This window comes from Aspergillus uvarum (assembly GCF_003184745.1).
Source record: "Aspergillus uvarum CBS 121591 unplaced genomic scaffold BO82scaffold_41, whole genome shotgun sequence".
NCBI lineage: Eukaryota > Fungi > Ascomycota > Eurotiomycetes > Eurotiales > Aspergillaceae > Aspergillus > Aspergillus uvarum.
The window spans coordinates 1-20,768 of record NW_020291338.1 but is presented as its reverse complement, the minus strand read 5'-3'; the positions used below and the strand labels follow the sequence as shown (position 1 = coordinate 20,768).

Sequence of the window (20,768 nt, the reverse complement as noted above, 5' to 3'; positions counted from 1 at the left end):
AGAAGGGGCGCAGCGCGACGGGGGAAATTGAAACAGCCCGTGGAAGGATAAAGTCGCAGCAAGCCAGAACTTGGAAGAAGGCCGGTACTCTTAGTATAAAGGGGCGAGCGACATATAGAATCACGTTAAGAGTAAACCCGAATGCGAAACCCAACCAAGATGGAGGCGGAGAGTTAGATTAGGTCATTCATTATTGATGGGCGGCAGCGGACACTAACTGAACCGTCGCGGGCGGAAGTCGAGGGAGGAGCTCGTGCGCGGGCAGCAGCACACACACGGCACCAGAACGAGGCTGACTAGACATGCATTAAGCCGACTCATCATTTGACATCATTTGAGGATACAGTTCGATTTTCAGGAACAGGATATATAACCCCGAAACCGCTTCATAACTCAGTTCGGGGGGTGTTATCTTAGTCTTAGCTTCGCATACATGTTACGACAATGACCAAAAGTCATCGCTGAGCCTGATCATCTACATCTAACTGTATTTCAATATGCTCCAATGACCGGAACCTTACCAGTAGAATCAGTTCTCTTGGTCTCACCCTCAGTCCCAGCCACCAGTCATTTAATTATGTGGCATTAATTGATTCTTTAACAATTCTTCCCCGTGGGTCGCGGCCAGATATCATTGGCGAAGACTGGAGTAGTGTTGCACAAACTACTTTTCAGAATGTGAGCTTGGGAGCCAATCTAGAACTTGCCCTTAGCGTTGTTGAGCGATATATCAATGCAGAGCGTTGAGAGAAGTCGGGTAGTACTGATTTAGAGATGATGTCTAGATTGAGGTTGCGCCTCTTGCTATCAGATCAATGTAAGAACTCCGTGTAAGAATATATTGCCGCAGGCAGGCATACAAAAGAACCGCTTTGCTATTGCACAAGACTAAGGTCATAAACACACCATAATGAGCAACCTCTGGAGAGATTTATTCCCTCCCTCGGAATTTCCAGCTGTCATTTGGTTCATCATGGATTACTGAGATGATGCATATCATCGGTCGATCCAGATTGATTTACAGGATATCTCACGTGACTCTCATTCAAGCCTCAGTCACGGGACGCCACGTGAAAGCACAACTTTGACCGTCCAGTTAAAGCGTGGCAAATCACTGACCGCCTTCTGCCGGACCGCCGTTCCTTTTTTCCTCCTAAACTTTTTTTTTCTGTCAGTCCGATAAAGGAAAGATCGAAAACATCCAGTCACTGCCTGAGAGTCTTTGTCCTTCGCTCAAGCCTCAGATCTCCTGCACCAGAGCGCTACAATGGCCGGCAAGAAGGCTCAGAAATCCTCTCCTAACAAGATGTCCAAGGACAAGAAGACGGTAAGCAAATCTTGACTCATTGTCGAAATCAGTTAAAATGCGCCGGGCGGGTATACTCACAAATTCTCTATATTACAGGCTCCTGCCCCTCCTGCGCCCCTCGTCGCCGCAATTTCCTCATTTTTGTCCGAGAATGGACTGTCGAGGACTCACGAGGCTCTCGCCAAAGAGCTGAGCAGCAAGTCCATCAGTGCCGATACCAAGAACGTGCCTTCTTTGTTGGAGCTTTTCAAAACCTGGGAGCAGCCCAAGTCTTCCAAATCCGACAGCTCGGATGAGTCTAGCTCGTCTTCCTCAGACAGCGAGAGCAGCTCGGACGACTCCAGCGACTCCGACGTTGAGATGGACGATGCCCCAAAGACGCAAAAGAAGCAGTCTCGAAGCTCTTCTCCTTCTTCTTCCTCGTCCGACTCCGACAGCGATGCGGATGACGAGAAGGAGGAAGAGGTTGCTGCTGCTCCTGCCTCCAAGTCCCAGGGCACCAAGCGCAAGGCCGAATCTAGCTCTTCCGAATCCGAGTCTGAGTCTGAGGCGGAGGAGGCTCCTAAGTCCAAGAAGACCAAGCTGTCTTCTGCTGAGGCTTCATCCTCCTCTGATTCCTCTGATTCTTCTGACTCATCCTCTTCTTCTTCCTCCGAGTCCGAGTCTTCATCATCCAGCGAAGACGAAAGTTCTTCCGAGTCTAGCTCCGAGTCTGAATCCGAGTCTGACTCTGATTCCTCCAGTGATGAGGAGGAGACGGCCAAGCCCGAAAAGAAGGAGAAGAAGACCACCTCGGCCTCTAGCTCTTCTTCTTCCGACTCTTCTTCCTCCGATTCCGAATCCTCTTCCGATGAAGAGAGCGGGAAAGCCACTCCGAACTCCGAGAGCAGCGAGACCGTCGAGAACTCTGAATCTGACTCGAAGAAGGCAGCACCCGCTGCTAAAGTGAGTCAGACTCCCTCTGCGAGCGCCAGTCCTGCCCCTGGCAACGAATTCCCTAAAAAGAAGCACACCGGTGCCCGCCCCACGCCCCTGGCTCTCCTCAGCGAGCAGCCGTACGACCACCACCCCTCGAATGAATACATCCCCTATGCGTACGCCGAGAAGGCCTGGGCAGATCTGTCTGTCACTCGGGGCAAGGGTTTCACCAAGGAGAAGAACAAGAAGAAGCGTGGATCTTACCGTGGCGGTCCCATTGATATCTCTGGCGGCAAGTCCTTCAAGTTCGATGACTAGATGATGCATTTCAGTCGTCAAATACCCCATCTTGTTTGCTTTTTCGCTATCGATTCTGGTCAAAGGGTTTTGTGATCAACTTGGTCTAGCTTTCCATGTGCACTGGCTACATCACAGAAGCTAGACCTGGTCAATTATTCCCAGGGAGAGAAGCGCCATTCTCTGTCACATTATTAGATAATCAGATCTAGATGCATGCTTTAGATCATGGGGTTCCTCAAAAATGTTTGCTTCTTGCAGCAAGGCGCTAATGGAGCCGGGTCGGAATTTTGCTTTCTTATTTCTTTTCTCAATCAACGTCATTTATGATTGCCTTTCCCTTCTAACTGTATCTAAAACCGTCTTCGGCTGATTTCAGCAACCAAAAGAAACGAACTTGGTCAAGGTCTACCTACAGTATCTATGATGGCTTGTTTCTTTCCAACTTTCCGGGCACATCCAGTCTACCCATGTAGTTCTTGCTGTTGACTGTACAGCAACCGAAACAAACGAATGGAAAAAAAGCTACCTTTTCCCTGAGGTGTATGCAACCCTGTTACCAGACCCCCCCGGAAACTCACACCGGCATGACGTGCATTCAAGGTCCAGCCCCGCAACTAGCCTGCCGAGCCCAACTCCTCGGATCATACAGCTCGCCGCCAGGAGCTGAAATCCCTCAACTTCGTCCACCGACGATCCCAGCAGGTCGCAAGCTCATCCTCGACGTCCTCGTCCGTGACCGCGTCAAACGGCTGTTGCGTGCGTAGCCGGACGACCGCAGTGCTGTTCGCGGGATCGGGACGCTCGTACCCCGACAGATCGAGGATGCGGTCCGCGCGATGGCGACGACGCGAGGGTTGGGTCGTTGCGGACAGGTTGAGGGAGAGCGGGTCCGCGAACCAGGCGCGGTCCGCGCCGGTGGTGAGGTCGTCGGTGGCGACGAAGTCCAGGCGCATCACGCCGTCGGCGACGCCGGTGTAGATGGTTGGGGAATTGGGGGATGGGGAGCTCATCGTGTAGATGGCGCCGCGGTAGGGGCGGTGGTGCTGGCTCCGGGGCTGGTGGTAGGTGGTCGGGGCCGGGTGGGAGAGGTAGATGGACATCTCCTTGCGGGGGTTGTGGTTGATGCCGTTGGGCGAGTTGAGGGTTAGGTGGCGGAGTTGTGTGTCGAGAGATTTGGTGGACTTGGTGGAAGTGGTTCGTCGGGAAGGATGCGCGAAGCTTCGCATTGTGGGCTTTGCGTCAAGGTAGCTGTAGCCGCGGTCCATGCGGAGGTCGAAGACTTTGACGAGGGCTTCGCCGCCGGAGCCGACTACGAAGCGGTTGTGGGTAAATGGATGGATGCAGTAGATCGGGTTGTCGTCGGTGGGGTCGCGGTAGGTCATCTCGTGCTCTTTGTTGGACCGGAGGTCGTGGAGTCTGGGTCCAGGAGTTAATGGTTGGAGGGTCTGTGATTGAAGGGGTATGAGATGTTACCTGACGGCTCGATCGCCCCATCCTGCGAGGAAGACCCGTCCGGTGGTGCTTAAAGGTGCGATGGCATTGACGTCTGACTTGATCGCCGTAGAGGAATCGAGTCTGTCATAGTCGACCAGGTTCAGGTTGATTTCCCGGTCGAGCGATACACGCTCACTGGTGATAGAGGAGATTGTGATTGCATCGTCGGTGCGCCCTGTCCCGATGGCGAAGAGGTCAGGCGAAAGGAACTTAGAGTATCTGTTGCGGGCTCTCTTCGCCGGGTCGATTTGGAGACGCGCAAATTCTGAGACTCTCAAGCTCGTCGACACCGTGTTGTATAGCGCGATGGTTCCGTTGTTCCAGTGCGCTGCGAGTATCGGCTCTTCCCCGTTGCTCAAGTCTGTGCGCTCCACGCCCAAGCCATACGTCTCGAATACTTGCTGGTAACTATGCGAGGGCTCATCGATTGATATCGCGAGATGATGCAGTTCGCCCCGAGCGCGAGCAAAGATCAGATGCTCCTTGCCTTTTTCATAGGCCGGATGGTTTGGCTTCAAAATGTGTAGGCCGCAAATGTCGTCTACACTGCTGATATGCTCGAGATCACTGAAGATAATCCACTGCTCATGGGGTTTCGAGCCTGTATGCTTGACTCGCAAGAAGATTTCGTCTGCCGCACCCCAAGCGAGAACCTCCCGGCGGTCGTTCCACGCTGAACCGTTCCAGGTCTCATATGTGTCTAGGGCGGGCCGATAGCCAAGCGTAGGCCTGTCACCCCGGATCGCTTTTTCAGATCCGATTCTGGTTGCCTGTGGCGGAAATACAAACCTACCTAGGACCGCATGTTTGTCCAAGGCTCGCGAGCGAGACGTGAGCGAGTGAGCTGCTTCCCTCCAGAAATCTGGGATTTTCGAACCGGGAAACTGTTTCTGTACAAAGGCACGAAAGATCCGCCAATTATCAACGGCGATGGTTTCATGCAGACGTCTGCTGGTCCGAGAGAGCTGCACCAATGCATTGACGGTAGGCAAGTGGCATGCGATGAGGTAGAGAATCTCAGCGGGCAGATTTTCTAACATGATGCGGTGTGAAGAAGCCGATTGGTGTTGATGCACCAATGCGTTTGGCGGTTCCCAGGTAGATCAGGGACAGAAATGACGTAGGGTGTAATACTCTTTGCCACGGAGTCAGTCATGCTTGTTACTGTGCAGTAAGACGACCACAATGCTCACCTCATAGAAGAGAGCCGAAGTGTTCTTTCCTTTCCTACCGAGTGGATTTTGTTATGTCCTGGCGTGATGGACATGTTGTGGAATGGGAAAAAATATGTGTAATTCCTTCTCGGGCCTAGAAGGGATATCTCACCCCAATGCGCAAATCAACCTGCATATTGCCAAGCTTGGTGAGCTCCAGTCAGAAATTCAATCAAACTGATCTATAGCAGCATATAAGATTGACTCATGAACTGAGTAGATTATACTGTAGCTTTACCAACAAGCAGAGCACAGAGCCAATAATTCCATCCATGAATAAACATGTGACTCTATTGGATGACTTATGTCAGCAAGCAGTCATCCACAGGCTCTTATCTTTGGCTACATGTTCTTATCGCAGCACTGATGCGTCTTTCCCCGCTTAAAGAAGCTTTGTCTGTCTACAAAAAGTGAGTCATGCTGCGCTTGCTCTTGACTCAACTTGCTTGTCTGGAAGGACTCTGAATTGGTATACTTCCTGTGCTCTTACGGTACTTTCAAAGGACGATTCTGTCCCTGGGCGCAAGGGAGGCATCTTGTGCTTGGTAGCTTCCATACTACTCTGTATACCGGAAATAGCCGATCTACTTGCGCAAATCTTGTTTGCCGAGGTGCACTCACAGATTGTCCAAGGTCATTACTGAAGACGTCGCAAACGTCTAGCACTGCCGACACTGCATCTGGATCTCCACAGCATCATGGCAGTTTCTGCTATCACTAACGTCGCAGCCATCACCTGCGTCCTCGTGTTGGCCTACAAATTAATCATCTATCCGACATTCCTATCACCGTTGTCCAAAATCCCAAATGCACATTGGACAGCACCCATATCTCCCGCTTGGATTATCTGGAAAAGATACCAAGCCCTGAACAATCGAACCATTCAGGCGGCTCACGAGAAGCTTGGGCCCATTGTGAGACTTGGGCCTTCTGAGATCTCAATCAATTGCGTTGACGGCGGCATCAAAAGTGTATACACTGGCGGCTTCGAGAAACATGAATGGTACCCACGAGTATTCGGGTCCTTTGGGTGAGGTCATTACAAGGCCCTCATCATTGTCGAAGTACTAACAGTAGTGTCTAGAACTGTAAGCATGTTCACCATGACCGATAATAAGGCGCACTCGAGCCGCAAGAGGCTGCTGTCCAACATCTACAGCAAGTCGTTCCTGCAGTCATCACCACACATCCACCTGATCTCCGAAACGATCATGCTTGACCGTTTTCTGCCTCTAATCTACAAGGCAGTGACAGATAACGTCCTGGTGGACATGCACGATCTGAACCAAGGATTGACCATGGACTTCGTATCCTCGTATCTCTACGGGCTGGCCAATGGTTCCAATTTCCTTCAAGATGAGGCCTTCCGCCGCAAGATGCTGCACCTTTACCAATGCAGAAAGCCGTTCGAATTCTACCACCAAGAAGTTCCTGACTTGCTGGCATGGACCAAGAAGATTGGACTCCGCCTCATTCCGAAATGGTGCGATGAGGCCAACGAGGTGCTGGACGCATGGGGGCTAGGTTTCTGCGACAAGGCCGACGAATGCATGACGTCTACCAAGCTGGAAACCGAACCGATGGTATACAAACAGCTCAAGCAAGGCATCACCAAGCAGCAGAAGGCTACTGGATTGCCAGACGAAGACCCCGAGAAACAAAAGTGTAAGATTGCCTGTGAGTTGTACGATCATCTCACAGCTGGCCACGAGACTAGTGCCGTGGCCCTGACCTACCTCTTCTGGGAGCTTTCCAAGCACCCCGAGCTACAGGACGAGCTCCGCAAAGAGCTTTTGACTCTTGAGCCAAGACTCACCTATCCCCGGCCTGATTCCTCCCGAGAACTCCCGTCTCCCAAGTCAATTGACGCATTACCTCTCCTCGAAGCCATAGTTACGGAGACGCTGCGCCTGCACGCGCCGATCCCAGGGATCCAGCCACGCGTGACGCCCTCTCCAAGCTGCACGCTTGCAGGTTACAGCGATATCCCCGCAAACACTAGGGTGAATGCGCAAGCCTATTCGCTCCACCGCAACCCCACTGTCTACCCTGAGCCTGAATCATGGGAGCCGAAACGGTGGCTCAAAGGTCAGAACTCGGCCGCCGAGCTGGAGGAGCGAAGACGGTGGTTTTGGGCTTTTGGCAGCGGTGGACGGATGTGTGTGGGTAGCAATCTAGCCCTGCAAGGTGAGTCCTTTTGTCTGTAATGTAGGTGGTGCTTGTCTAACCATTCTTCGTCAGAAATGAAACTGGCTGTGGCAGCCATCTACACGAACTTCAAGACCTCCATCGTCAATGATGACGATATCGAGGCGATTGATGCTTACACTGTCAAGCCTCGAGGCGAGAAGTTGATCTTGCGGTTCGAAACTGCCTGATAGACCAGACTACCTTATGGTTTAGCTCACATAATTTATGAAGATACGCTGTGCATCCATGTAATCCCGTATCAATAACATAATATCCGGTGAATGACAACATCTATACCATGATTGCAACCGCGTAGTCATCGGCATTTCTTCGAAGGGCAGAAGCCTCTAACGCTGTACTATAGCAACCCAGCCGCAAGACCACCAACTACGCACTAATCATTATCATAAACACTTCAAACTTATCTTTTAAACCATAAATAAAAAAAACTCCAGTTAGAACAATAGAATACAGTATGTCCATCTCCAGCCGCGGCCGCAGCCGCAGTCACAGCTACAAGCCCCTATGCCCTGATTCAGCCGACCTTGGTCCTGACCTGCCCTATCCACCCGACCAACATCGAGCCTCTGAATTCCTGCCCTGACTTACACCCATCCGCCTGCATCCCAGCACAACAAGCCCGTGTAGCCAAAAGCAACCTGGACCCAGGACGCGCCAGATCTCCCAGACCCCAGACCCCCGACCCCAACCACACCAGGACCATTAATGCTCAGCCTGAACTTCGCTCCCAAACACATTGAAAGAACCCCAAGGGGAAGAATAAATGAAAAACACAACCAGAAGCGGAAAGCCTCCTAACCCAAAACACCATCCTTCTTCTGCGGTCCACGGACGTTGGGGAACATTCTCATGAGGTGGTAGTTGATGGTGCTGCGTCCCTGGCGCTTGGGTCTCTGTGGTTTTTTGAAGCAAAGGATTAGCCCAGCCCTCTTTCGACTTGATAAATGGAAGAAAATATCTGAAGAGGCGGAATTGTATGGACAAGCGAAGGGTGAAACAAGACACCAGAATGAAAGAAATAGGGAATACGTACAGGAGCATCCATGCACTGTCTCAATTGCTGTTCCAGAGCCGCGCACCCTTCGATGGAACCACCGGCCGAAGCCCAGCAACCTATTTTCAATGGCAATGTTAGCTAAGATGGTTTTTGCTGAGGGGTTCTGTATGTCGGTTCATGACGAATATCTAAGGCTTGAGATGAAGGGCCCCGAGAATTCGCACCAGGCTAGATCCAGCGGTGTCTCCGGAGATTTCTGAACAACAGATTAGGAGGAAGACGTACTCAGCATCGCGGACATCACATTGACACAGCCGTTGGGCTCGTTCTTGTTGGGTCTCCGGACGCGCAGGTGGTTGATGGTCTGGAGACGGATGGGGGTGAGACGGGTGGAGGCAGGCATGGTTGACGATTTGCGTGAGGTCTATGTTGTGCTCGAGACCAGGCGGTATGATAAGAAGAAGAACGAAAGCAGGAATCGTTGATGCGACAAGCTCAATGCCAAAGTTATGCTACCGGGTCGAAGGGGAAGGGCAATCAATCCTGCCAAGACTTTGGGACAATTTTGCCCGCGGAGGTTCGCAATCCATAGAGACTCGCTGACATAATCCCGACAGCAGCGGCGGCGGCGGCGGCGGCGTTCGCTGATAAGAAGCTAGGTGCGATGCTTGCGGATACGACATTCAATGCTCAACATTGAAAGATTGCAATTACCAATAAGAATGAGCAGAAGGCATGTGCGCACCTTATACGTGAATACTCTTGTTGCGCTGCGGACGACACGCCACATCCAGCCCTCCCCTTCGACGTGTCGATGTCTTGCCAGCAGCAGTGCGCGGGGGCGGCAAGATGCGGCAACTGCGAAACAGAGCGATGACAGCAGCAGCAGCAGCAGCAGCAGCAGCAGCAGCAGCAGCAGCAGCGAACCCCAAAATGAGAAGTCCCCGGAGCAAGGGGCCATGGCTCGTCGACTATCCGAGATGACCGAGGAAGCTATGCTCGAAGGCGGTCGATCCGCACGCAAGAACCTCGAGTCCGCTGGGTTTTCGGAAGAGCTGAAGAAACAGCTGGAGGAACGGGTGGCGGCGGCGGCATTCCAGAGCGAGTATGCGAGTGCACATGCTACAGTCAATACGCCGGTATGGTTCTTCATCCTTTCCTGATACTATTCCGCTCAACAGGATCCTGAAGTATGCTAATACAAAGAATCTTCTATTGCGGTACAGGTTAGCGCAGGACAAGGTACACGAGACATCGCCGGCGCGGAGCCCTGGACCGGCACGGAAAACCTCCACGACGTCACCCTACGCATGCTGGATAGCTCGATTAAACCGATGCGCACGCCCTTCAAGATCCCCAACCCCGTCGACATGCGGATCAAGCCCAAGTCCAACGAGTCGGCCGGCTTGCGTCTCGCCCGGGCGAAGGAGCGCACGGCAACATACACCCTGGCACAAAGCTCGGGGCCGTCGGAAGAAGAGCGAGAGGCGATGCGCCGGGAGATGAGGGAGCGGTTCTCGCCCGGGGCGCGGCCGATGCCGGCCACCTTGCAAGGACTGACAGCGTTGGCGAATGAGCGGATCGAGGATGCGATCGCGCGTGGACAATTCAACAAGATCAAGCGGGGCAAAGGGGTGAACGTGACCACGGATCATAATGCGAACAGTCCCTTCATCGACACAACGGAGTACTTTATGAACAAAATAATCCAGAAGCAGGAGATCGTGCCGCCTTGGATTGAAAAGCAACAGGATCTGGCGAGGGAGGTTGATCGGTTCCGGTCCCGGCTGAGGGCTGAGTGGCGACGGCACGCTGCCCGACTGATTGCCAGTGAGGGCGGACCGTTGGAGGCGCAAATGCGTCGGGCGCAGGCGTATGCCGCGGCGGAGGTTCGCTTGACTGAACGGATTAAGATCGAGCAAGCTTTTAGAGACTCCAGCAGCAGCAGCGGGAGTAGCGGTGAAGAGCAGGACTCTTCCGACGCAAGTACGACTGCAGCACCAGCCGACGAAATTCCGGAGAAGGAGCCCTTACCTCATGTCTCGCCTCTCCGTGACCCGCAGTATCTCAATACCGAGCGCTCGTTCCTGGAACTCATGGTCAAGAACCTGAACGCGCAAACACGGTCCTACAATCTAATGGCTCCACCGGTGGCGCAAAAGCCGTATATCAACCTTGAGCGGGAGCTGAACGCTTGTTATACCGAAGTAGCTCCTGGTCTGGCTGAGGAGATCAAACGACGAGCAACTGAGCGGGCTCGAGGACCGGCTATGGACGGGCCCAAAGCTGCTAGCATCCTGGAATCTTTGAGTACCTCACATACGGTGCGAGTGTACGAAGAGGATCATTCGAAGGGGTATGGATTCAAGCAGTTTTGGCGGGACCTCTTCGCCAAGAAGGAATAGACCAGTGAAATATGTATATGTCTAATAAATTTGTACCATAGTCAATCCACTCATGTCTATACAAGCACAAAGGAGTTGTCTCTTCATCTCGAACTACCAGGTCACCATTCCGGCTCCAGAGTCCATGTTCAACAGGCGGGCAGCCTGGAATCAATATTCATAACCTACAGCGCCAGCATTGATAAACCACAAAGCAGGATATATGCAAATGGATTGATATATGACTGATTATAGATCAGTACCAAAGCTCCAACCCATATCAAACCACATTCTTCATAAACCCAAAAACGTGCTCAAGCAAACTTATCATGCTTCCCCCGCACCCTCACATCCAGCACCACCTCATGGAAGTCGCCCTCTCTCCTCGCCTTGCGCAGCCTCCGCACCTCATCCTCCTCCAGCCGCCTCCCCACAATGCCCTCCAACTCCTTCCGACTGACCTTCTCCCGCGCCTTAATCTCCTTACTGGCCTTGATCTTGGGCTTGAACCGCGCCTGCATCCGTATCCGGACATTTGTATCCGCCGACAGCGTCCCCGTATCCCCGCGCACCTCGAGCTTCACCCCGGACGCCGTTGTCTTCGAGGGTACCTCCGCCACACTGATGAAGGTGCTCTCCTCGGACTCGCTGGTCCCCGTCTGAATGGAGAACGTGCGCGGCACCGCGGCGGGATGGACATTGAAGGTCTCGTAATGCGATACTGCGGAGGAGGTTGCGCTCAGGATCCCGTGTTTGTCGCTCGATAGATACCTGTTTCCCCCAACACACTCACACATTAGCACAATGACCTTCCGAGTAACGCCCCAATATCCCGCCCTACCCTCTACGAACCAACCCCACAATGCACCACACCCATAGCAGGGCGAACTCCATATAAGCCCATCGGGGAGAAAACATACCGCCCATGCGACCCCTTAAAACTCCACCCCTCCACGCCCGCCACTTTCGTCGCCACCCACACCTGCCGCACATCGTGCGGTTCCGCCGTGTTGGGGTTCCCCTCGATGAGGTTCTCGAGGTCGGAGGTGAAGACGTTCCCGTGCGCATCGCTGGCGATGCACGTCGGCGGTTGGCTGGCGAGGACGAGGAGGATCGGGCCGGCGATGTCCGAGGGCACGTCGGCGGAAACCCACGATTGGTCTTCGGGGTTCTCGTCCTCATCGTGGTTGATATGTTCGGTAGCGGTCACCACATCATTGGCGCCGGAGTAATCGGATGCTGTTGGGTGTGTCGAGGTGGGCTTTTTGGCGGTGCTGCTCGGGAGGGAGGGGTCGGCTTTGCGCTTTTTGGATTTGTGGGGCTTGTCGCCTTTGAAGGTTAGGGGTTTGACCATCTTCGTTCTTCGAGGTGTTGGGACAAAGGAGGGGAATATGGAGAGGAGCGAGTGTGGAAGCTGGGATAGGAGATTGGAGGCTTGAGTTGAGTTAGAAAGTAGGCAGCAAGATGCAGTGCTTTCGGGAGAGAGCGAGAGAGACAGAAAGTGACGGGTTGGAGTTGCTTATCGATAAGGAAGGAGGATCCACTTGAGCTGTGCTTAATGCGTATTACGACGATTCACACTCGTTGAATGGACAAATGCTAGTCTATGCGATTACAGTAGCCGTAATTTATGGTGAGATTAATTTAGTCGTTGACATGATATTAAAATAGGAGTTTAACGACTGACAGGTCATACTTGAGGTCATTCTGATGCAGCGAGGGGAAGGACCTTGGTGACGCCGACCCACCGGCTACTTTTCCATAAATACTACAACACCTTCCCACAGCACCTAAAGATCAAAGCTACGGAATTCGTCGTCGACGAGCACGCGAGTGGATCATAAAAATTCATTCGTTAATCATTACTTAGGAGCATAGCCAGCTATGCCAGTCTAATCAAAGGTTATAGCCGCCTTAATGGCAGACTTGTTCTTCATGCTCTCCAAGCACTGCTCCCACTCCTCGATCTTGAACACCTTGTTGACAATGCCCTTGACCTTGACTTTGCCAGAGTCCAAGTAGTCAATGGCAGCAGGGAACTTGTACACCTCGGAGAAACTACCCAGGATGGTGATCTCGTCGCCGACTATGAAGCATTAGCAATTACACTCACTGGAGACAAGACAGACAAAACGACTTACAGATCTTGCTAGGAGGCCAAGAGACACGGTCCTTGTTGGAGTACACGCCGTACACGACGAGCTTACCACCGCGACGGACATAGTTGATCGAGTCTTCCAGAATCTTGACGCTACCGGTAGCCTCAACGACAATGTCGAAGCCATAGGGGTTCTCATCCTTGAGCTTCTGGAACTGGGCGCTGGGGTCGCTGCGGGAAAGAGCAATGTACTCGTCACCAGCCTCGAGGGACTTGGCCAGGTCCATCTTGAGACCCTCAGGGGCAGCAACAACGACACGGCAGCCACCGCATTGACGGAGCAGCTGAGCCAGAATCTGGAAGGAGTCAGCCGGATTCGAAATAGAAACTTGGATGCGAGGCACCTACCAGACCAGTGGGTCCAGCACCGAACAACAGAACGGACGAGCCCATCTTCGGGGCGATCTTGTCGAGACCGTGAGCGGCGCAGGAAGCGGGCTCCAGAAGAGTGGCGTCGACGTCCGAGAGGTTCTTGATCTTGAACACCCTGCCAGCTACGCTATGTTAGCCGATGCCGTGGTATAAGAAGGTCAGACGAGCATACCAGGGTAGGCGCAGTACTCAGCAAAGCCACCGTTCATGGTGACACCGTGAGCCTGAAAGTTCTCACAGAACAGCTCGTCTCCCCGACGGCAGTAGAAGCACTCGCCGCAAAGCTCAGAGTTGTCGGCCACCACACGCTCACCAATCTCGAAGCCCTTGACCTTGGAGCCGACGGCGGCCACAACACCAACCGTCTCGTGGCCGGGGACGAGAGGGAACTTGGCAATAAACTCCCCCTCGTGGATGTGCAAATCGGTACCGCAGACACCGCAGGCCTTGACCTTGATCTGTTGCGAGTCAGTGAAGGTCTGATACACTCAATGTCTGTAAGGCTTACCAAGACATCGTTGTCACGAATAGTGGGCAAGGGAACCTCGGCAATGCCGTGCTTCAAGGGCTCCTCATAGCTATGATTGGATCAGCATTGGTTGAGGACAGTCAGCGAAGGGGAACCGTTCATAACCTACCGGAGGGCCTTCATGGTCTTGGGGAGGTTAGCAGCCATGTTGATTGATGTGAGCTCTGCTGTCGAGATATTAGTCACGATGACCAGGCTAACCGATCGCCGACAGGATAAGCAGTGACCTACAAGATGAAGAAAGGGTATAGAAGGAAAGAGGCAGCGATCAGGTGGGGTATCTGTGAAGATGAATGTTGGAGAGAGGAAGAGATGGGATGAAGAATGAACCATGATCGAGGGGGAAGTTGAGGCTATTTGAATGCAGGCGAAAAGTCAATGGAGGAACGAGAGGTCGAAGAACGAGGAGGGAAAATGAAGTCAGAGCAAGGACGAGGAGTATAGAGAGTGGGGACAGGGGAATGCCAGTGCATTGCCCGATTGAATCCAAAACAGACTGTCTGTTGTTTGTTTGTCTGTCTGTACTGTACGGACAGACGGCGGTTTCTTTCATCCCGGCTTCATGCATGGGCTGACAGGGTGTGTGTGAGGGCTGGCAGGCTGAAACCAATTGGGAGGACAGCAGTACGGGCAAACTTTCTAATATGGCCCATGTTCAATGCCTATCCCTGACTACAGAAAAGCTACAGCACATCGGCCCAACTTTATTATCGTTTTGACAATCAGACTGGCAGTTTGATCTACAAACAAACTGATAGAGAGACATACAGTATAAACTCACAGACACTACTGTACTGTGTACACTGTACCTCTCGGTACCCGGCAGGACTAATCTCGGAGCAGCGACGGCCAGGTATCGGGAAGTACACCGTACTTCGGGTTTCTGGTAGCATGACTTCATCCCGTGCCGAGACTAAACCCAACTGATCTAACTGATCCCAACTAAACCCAACTTTAACTTCATCTCCACCAAGTGACTTCATGGCTTCAATTTCAACCCCACTTTCTCTGGACTTGCCTTGTTTAACTAGCTTCTTTTCCTTTCCTCCATGCTCTCCGCATCGTCTGATTCTTTCGTTCCTGTTCCTGTTTCCAGATCCCATCCACCCCTGAATCTTCCAAGCAAGATACCGATCACGACACTCAGCCGGGAAGTACACGATCCCGATGATTCCATTCGACTCTCTGGCTTTACCACCACCATTCCTCGGGAAGAAAGAAAGATGAGCCGATGATTGAGCGGAGGATTGTTCCCCGACAAAGGGGAAGTTGGGGATGCCAAACCAACCCGTCCGGAGGGATCTAGATGCTTCCAAAGCAACAGACTCACCGCTGCTCCACCGCAACCGCACTAGTCAGTAGTAAATCAACGGGTCCACGTCTCAGACGCTGAGCTCAGTCTTTTTCATGGACATTGACCGATGAAAGATGCTGCACAAGAGCAACGGGGCCCTCCACCCACCGTCCAGGCTTCGGAGAGATGCATGCACTACGGACGTGTGTGTACGTATGCAGCCCACGGTTCAAGCCTGCTACCTGCCTGTGTCGACCAACTTGTGTACATAACACGCCCAGTCGACAAGATAGGCGAGGCCAAGAGAAGACAAAGGTGCCACTGGGAGTCCATTCCGCGCGACAGGATGTAAGGCTGCCTGGCAAATCAGCATGTGAGATGGACTATGTCCGGTCAATCACTGCACCAAGATCCAATGAGCAACAGCCTATCAACAAGTCGGATGCTTTTTGTGGATAACTTCACCATACATCCAAACCACAACCAGTGATTAACTACCAAAGATGTGAGAGCATCAATTCAGACAGAATGGTCACATGATTTCAAAGGACGCCTCTCCCGGAATCTTACCATCACGAAGCTTGCTGAAGCATCAACGCCATGTGATCCTCTGAAAATGGCTTCTCTTCCATGCGCATCAATCCTTTCCTTGATCTCGGTGGGAGCACAATATGCCATATGGTCATATTCATCTCCCTCACTGCAGACTAGCCCAATGAGAATTCACCATGGGGTCTTCCATGCGCAAGGGGACCAGCAGCAAGCCTGCAAGACTGCCTTACGGGACATTCCATGAAGCCAGCCCCCTTCACATATAAGTTTAGCAGGGGCTCTTTCATTCTGACCTTTTGTTTCCTTTCAGCGGTCAGTATGAGTCTGGACAGCCTTCCTCCCGAGCTTATTTTGTATCTGGGGAACTTTCTCGGCCCCAAATCTCTCGCCGCGTTGACCAGCTCCGCAAAGAGATTTGCACTGCTGTTGTACCCCCAGCTTTATACCAAATGGATCCGACTCCATTGTGCCAGTCCTGTCACCTATCGCTCTTCCTGGAGTAACATCAAGACCTGGTCATCACAGTATGCAGTTGATTACTTTACTCGAGTCCCGAGCCACACATTTCCGGGTCAAGGTCGCTCTACGCTGGTACACCATTTTGCAGGAGCAGGTAATCTGCGCCTGCTTGGCATCCTTATCCGCCAAGGGGCAGACGTCAATGCAAAGAACGAGGATGGAGTCATTCCTTTGCATCTAGCGGCGTATCAGGGCCACCTTGATGTCGTTCAGGCTCTATCAGACCTTGGGGCAGATATCAACGCAGTCGATCGATACTGTCAGACACCATTGCATATGGCAGTCCGTGGGGGTCATCTAGACGTAACGGCGCACCTGCTCAAGCTGGGTGCGGATGTGTTCACAAGTCACGCAGATGGGGCTTCCCCTTTTGAAATGGTCGTCATTCATGGCCTGACAGACTTTTCAAGAATTTTCATCTCTAGTATCACCAGCGCTAAAGGCGACATCAATACACCTGGTGCGCAGGGCTATACCGTGCTGCACTTAGCCTCCTGGCAGGGATACATCCCCATCGTGGAGTACTTACTTGCTCACCATGCTGACCCTTTCGGGAGGACCTCCACCGGCGATACAGCTTTGAACCTGGCTTGTAAACAAGGGCATACGGAAGTCGTGAAGCTTCTCTTGGAGGCGGGGACAGAATCGCGCGGTGACATCCTCGCCCCTAATATCCGAGGCGTCACTCCATTCCACAACGCCGTTTCCTGCGGCTGTGTATCATTGATTGAGCTACTTCTCGATTTCGATAGCGATCTTCTGACCGTGGACGTATATGGCAAAAGTGCCATCGACCGAGCACTGGACGGCCCGGAGGACGTGTTTCGTTTACTTCTCCGTCGAGGCCCGGCGTTCTGGCCGGAGCATCGCTTGCAGCCCCGACTCTCCCTGGATTCACTTTGGTCGCGGCTCTCGACCGAGTTCGGATGGCAAGCAGTCACTCGGATCATAGAACTAGTCAGCACTGGCAGAGCTGCGGTGGATCTGTCCGCCCCATTTGACTCGGAGCGCACCGTCCTCCACGTCGCATCCAGTGGGGCATATTTACATCGCAGGTTTCATAAGCTCATTCTATCTTTGGTCGATGCAGGCGCAGACGTCGACATCGCAGAGCACGGAAGCGGCGACACGCCGATCCATATCATGCTGCGTCAGGTGAATGATTGCAGCAATAGGGGAGACTATATTGAAATCATTCAGAAGATGATACATGCCAGCAAGAATCTGCACAAACTCAACAATGAGGGAAATAGCTATCTACAATTCGCAGCTGGGCGAGGCGCTGCCAACATAGTGGAATTGCTTCTAGCTCTTATGGGAGGGGAGCCGCGGCCCGTTCCTGACGACAGGGTTGGAGCATCAGCCACAACACTAGGGTTTTCGCGAGGGTCCTTCGACGTCAACGCTGGCAACTCGAAGGCGGCGACAGCGCTACACTGGGCCGCCCGCGGAGAGAACTTCCGGTGCGTACGATTGCTGGTAGAAGCCGGGGCAAACCCGTGGCTTTTGGACGACGCAGGCAACCCGCCCGCGCATTATGCGGTCTGTAGCCAAAATCAGGCGGCGTTGGATTATTTTGCTCACCTCGGAGCGGCGGATCATGAACGATGTGATGCTTGCCTGGGGAACATTACTCAGTGGAAGCAGAAGAAGGAGAAGCGGCGCATTATGGTCGATTGGGGCGCAGACTCCTTGGATATCTCGTACTTGTTTGAGGTCGACACAGCGGAGTGATAGATGGATTCCGAAGCGGGATTCATCTAATCGCTCGCTTCAGTTCTTAATCTGTTTGTTGGATGGCGCGTCTATATGCAGTAGCGATCCTATCACTTGACTCATACTTCTTCAAGACCACCATAGAACCCTATATATCTTTCATCGCGATACTTTGTCTACTGCCGCGTAACCGCTAGTCCATATTCTCTGATCTAGTCACCTACATCTGCATCTGGTGTGTGACGATAGCCTCGTCCTCTTCAATTCCAAAATCCACCCTCTACCTACCTAGGGTACCTGCTAAGTCCATGCAGCAGGTCAACGCACATCTCCAAACACCACGATCAAGTCCTCGTATAACCTCCCAACCCCCAGGAATAGATATATAGTACTGTATCCAGCAGAAGAGGGCTTCCAGGCGGCCCGGGCTATCAGGTACCCTGCCTGTGCCGGGAGTATTCGTGGCTCTGCACAAGGGTTTGTCTTTGTACTGTACACCGACCATCACTATGTTGTGAACTTCGAACGCCGGCTCTGGGTTTGCATAGAGTGAGGGAGTGAGTGAGTGGCTGGTTTGGGGAGTAACGGTGTCACGGATGTGGTGGGTCAATGCCATATGCATACGAAGAGTCGAGCGTCTGGATTCGATGTGCTCTCCATTGGACTACTTACCAGGCCGCTTATCTTGTTCTGTACTACATAGACCCGCCAGATCCAGCAGAAAATATCGTATCTAGATCTGGCTCACTGCTCTTTGAGTTGGAAGTCACAACAGTAGGACATAAGCTCCTGTACATGAGACGAGAATCAGTGATCCTGACTACACATCTAACATGAGTTGGTGCCGTAGTATACATCAATCTCCAACTGCTCGCCCAACAGCTCAATAACAGCAGTATACTGTACTGTATGCCTATCAAGTGAAGTACAACGTGCAATCCATATATATTATGCACGGTACCCACCTCTCCACAATCACTCTAACCCGAACTTCGACGACAACCCTACCCTACTGCATACGCACCCTCCTTGGAATAGGAACGGGTCAACCCATATAAACAAAACCCACCACCACCACCACCATGTCCCATCCCAGAACTATGCACACTGTATATACACCACAATACAGCACAGAACATACAGTACATACCCAGAAGCCACTCCCCAACAAGAAACGATCGGTCGAACTACGGCTCCCAACCTGATGAATCCACCGAACCCTCACAGATCGGCAGCGAACATGCGAACACCTCGCACGGTTCCAAGAATACCTCTTATCAGGCCCTTATCAGGGGGCACAGAATACCCCATAGATCCAGATCCCCTTACCTCATACCCATCCAGGTACCGTATCGAACAGTTCCTACCCTATCTCTTTCGTCCCAGATCGACATACACGGGTTCCTGTTCCTATTCCTCACACCAAGAATGATGGATGACGGAACGCCACGCGGAACGGTCGTCAGTTACAGGGGGGTTATGGGCTGCTAGCCTATCCAAAGCCAGGAAGGGAGGGGGATGTGCAGAGGGATGTGTAGGGGTACAGGTACCGTCGGCAATGGCTTGCTCGGGACTTGATTGAAGGGGGAATGGAATGCGAGGATCATTTCTTCCTTGGCGACTGTGCAGGTAGACGAGGAATGGAAGTAAGTAAGCGAGATGAGGGGGGTACGCATTCCTGGGCTGACGGGTCGGTCCTTTAGAATGCGCATGAGATGAGGAGAATCGGGGGAGGGAGGTTGTTACGTAGGAGGTGCGTGGATTGGGATCTCTGGAGAGTTGAGTGGTATGGCTACTTGTGACTATATGTCTTAGAACGTATGATTGCTTTGTTTGCCCTGGAGAGCGATAAGATTGCGTGCTTTGCATGCTGGCGGGAGGTTCTGGGGGATCGATTGTCGGCTGGAATTGATGCGTTTATATCGAAGTAGCATTCAAGTAGCATCATGTTTGACGGTGCAAGTCCATGATCACTGACCCTGATCTGAATGGTACCTATACATGTCAAAGCAGACATCCTTAGGCATCAGCACCGCGCTTTCTACGTATGGTGGTAATTCGAGGTCGAGAAAATATCATCATCACCAGCAGCAGGGACCTCTATCGACCATGACAAGAGGGTGGCTGGCCCCTCCTTATGTATATACTCTACCATGAAGAGCAACGACGGTCTTGTGCATTCGGAGCTGATGGACTGAATGTTTGCCTCGCAAGTATACTCTACATGCATACAGACAGATTGTCTTAAAGTGAAGCATCTCCGCACTGAATACGTGCTACATCAGGGCGTTACAAGTAAGGAACCAAATAGAGGGGTACACTTACATGCAGCACTTGCATGCATGTTTAAGTCTATGTAGTACCTGGAATCATCCCCAACTGCACCCACCCCCTGCCCAAGCTGCAGGTGGGAAACCTGGGGCTTAGCGCGGAGAATTTCATGCACATATATTGATCACTACAGCTTAGGGTTTAAGACCCTATCTTACAGGTTGTTGCAAGGGCATTGCACGGCAAAGGGGAATGAAGGGGGGAAGTGGGGTGAATTGATTGATACGGTGGGTACGTGCCCTTGCGGAGATTTTCTTTCGGGAGAAGAGGGATAATCCATTCCTTGATATCGGTTGGCTTGCACTGCAGTGAGCCCAACACAAGGAATAGACTTGCGGGTGGCGTTGGCGATTATCTTGATCGATCTCCCGATCTGAATCTCCCCTCTTCCATCCCTCTCGTCCCACGATACTGGGGTGCAGCGATGATCTTGGATCAATACTCCAAAAGTGGACCAAAGGGGGGGGGGG

At 52.4% G+C, this 20,768-nt stretch overlaps 8 protein-coding genes across 8 annotated transcripts; 4 read left to right on the top strand and 4 right to left on the bottom strand.

The window, feature by feature from the left end:
• The first annotated feature begins 1,182 nt into the window (after positions 1-1,182).
• Positions 1,183-3,000, top strand: BO82DRAFT_433700 (nucleolar and coiled-body phosphoprotein 1 family protein). Its single transcript, XM_025640896.1, has 2 exons — positions 1,183-1,327; positions 1,406-3,000. The coding sequence occupies exons 1-2, from the start codon at positions 1,268-1,270 to the stop codon at positions 2,543-2,545; spliced, it is 1,200 nt and encodes a 399-aa protein (XP_025490093.1). The 5' UTR covers positions 1,183-1,267; the 3' UTR covers positions 2,546-3,000.
• BO82DRAFT_120793 (F-box/WD repeat-containing protein) lies at positions 2,857-5,279 on the bottom strand. The gene is made up of 3 exons (XM_025629883.1): positions 5,215-5,279; positions 4,001-5,156; positions 2,857-3,943 (listed from the first exon to the last, which is right to left on the bottom strand). Exons 2-3 carry the CDS (start codon positions 5,059-5,061, stop codon positions 3,169-3,171), a joined length of 1,836 nt encoding a protein of 611 aa, XP_025490092.1. The 5' UTR covers positions 5,062-5,156; positions 5,215-5,279; the 3' UTR covers positions 2,857-3,168.
• A 360-nt stretch (positions 5,280-5,639) lies between these two features.
• BO82DRAFT_313888 (cytochrome P450) lies at positions 5,640-7,643 on the top strand. Its single transcript, XM_025632495.1, has 3 exons — positions 5,640-6,265; positions 6,320-7,422; positions 7,477-7,643. The coding sequence occupies exons 1-3, from the start codon at positions 5,934-5,936 to the stop codon at positions 7,611-7,613; spliced, it is 1,572 nt and encodes a 523-aa protein (XP_025490091.1). The 5' UTR covers positions 5,640-5,933; the 3' UTR covers positions 7,614-7,643.
• A 597-nt stretch (positions 7,644-8,240) lies between these two features.
• Positions 8,241-8,846, bottom strand: BO82DRAFT_375969 (mitochondrial 37S ribosomal protein mS37; the record flags this gene model as incomplete). Its single annotated transcript, XM_025637508.1, has 3 exons — positions 8,241-8,339; positions 8,480-8,559; positions 8,729-8,846. The coding sequence occupies 3 exons, from the start codon at positions 8,844-8,846 to the stop codon at positions 8,241-8,243; spliced, it is 297 nt and encodes a 98-aa protein (XP_025490090.1).
• Positions 8,847-9,371: 525 nt separating this feature from the next.
• BO82DRAFT_313882 (DnaJ family domain-containing protein) lies at positions 9,372-10,914 on the top strand. The gene is made up of 2 exons (XM_025632494.1): positions 9,372-9,582; positions 9,670-10,914. The coding sequence occupies exons 1-2, from the start codon at positions 9,403-9,405 to the stop codon at positions 10,846-10,848; spliced, it is 1,359 nt and encodes a 452-aa protein (XP_025490089.1). The 5' UTR covers positions 9,372-9,402; the 3' UTR covers positions 10,849-10,914.
• Positions 10,915-11,014: 100 nt separating this feature from the next.
• BO82DRAFT_339129 (uncharacterized protein) lies at positions 11,015-12,445 on the bottom strand. Its single transcript, XM_025633465.1, has 2 exons — positions 11,748-12,445; positions 11,015-11,598 (listed from the first exon to the last, which is right to left on the bottom strand). Exons 1-2 carry the CDS (start codon positions 12,179-12,181, stop codon positions 11,142-11,144), a joined length of 891 nt encoding a protein of 296 aa, XP_025490088.1. The 5' UTR covers positions 12,182-12,445; the 3' UTR covers positions 11,015-11,141.
• Positions 12,446-12,719: 274 nt separating this feature from the next.
• On the bottom strand, positions 12,720-14,170 carry BO82DRAFT_339124 (zinc-dependent alcohol dehydrogenase family protein; the record flags this gene model as incomplete). The annotated part of the gene is made up of 7 exons (XM_025633464.1): positions 14,118-14,170; positions 13,996-14,053; positions 13,866-13,935; positions 13,530-13,815; positions 13,334-13,479; positions 12,969-13,281; positions 12,720-12,913 (listed from the first exon to the last, which is right to left on the bottom strand). Exons 2-7 carry the CDS (start codon positions 14,031-14,033, stop codon positions 12,720-12,722), a joined length of 1,047 nt encoding a protein of 348 aa, XP_025490087.1. The 5' UTR covers positions 14,034-14,053; positions 14,118-14,170.
• Positions 14,171-16,317: 2,147 nt separating this feature from the next.
• BO82DRAFT_249039 (ankyrin repeat domain-containing protein) lies at positions 16,318-16,587 on the top strand (the record flags this gene model as incomplete). The annotated part of the gene is made up of 1 exon (XM_025630858.1): positions 16,318-16,587. A coding segment is annotated over one exon (270 nt), but the record flags the coding sequence as incomplete, so codon positions are not given.
• Between the last annotated feature and the right edge of the window lie 4,181 nt (positions 16,588-20,768).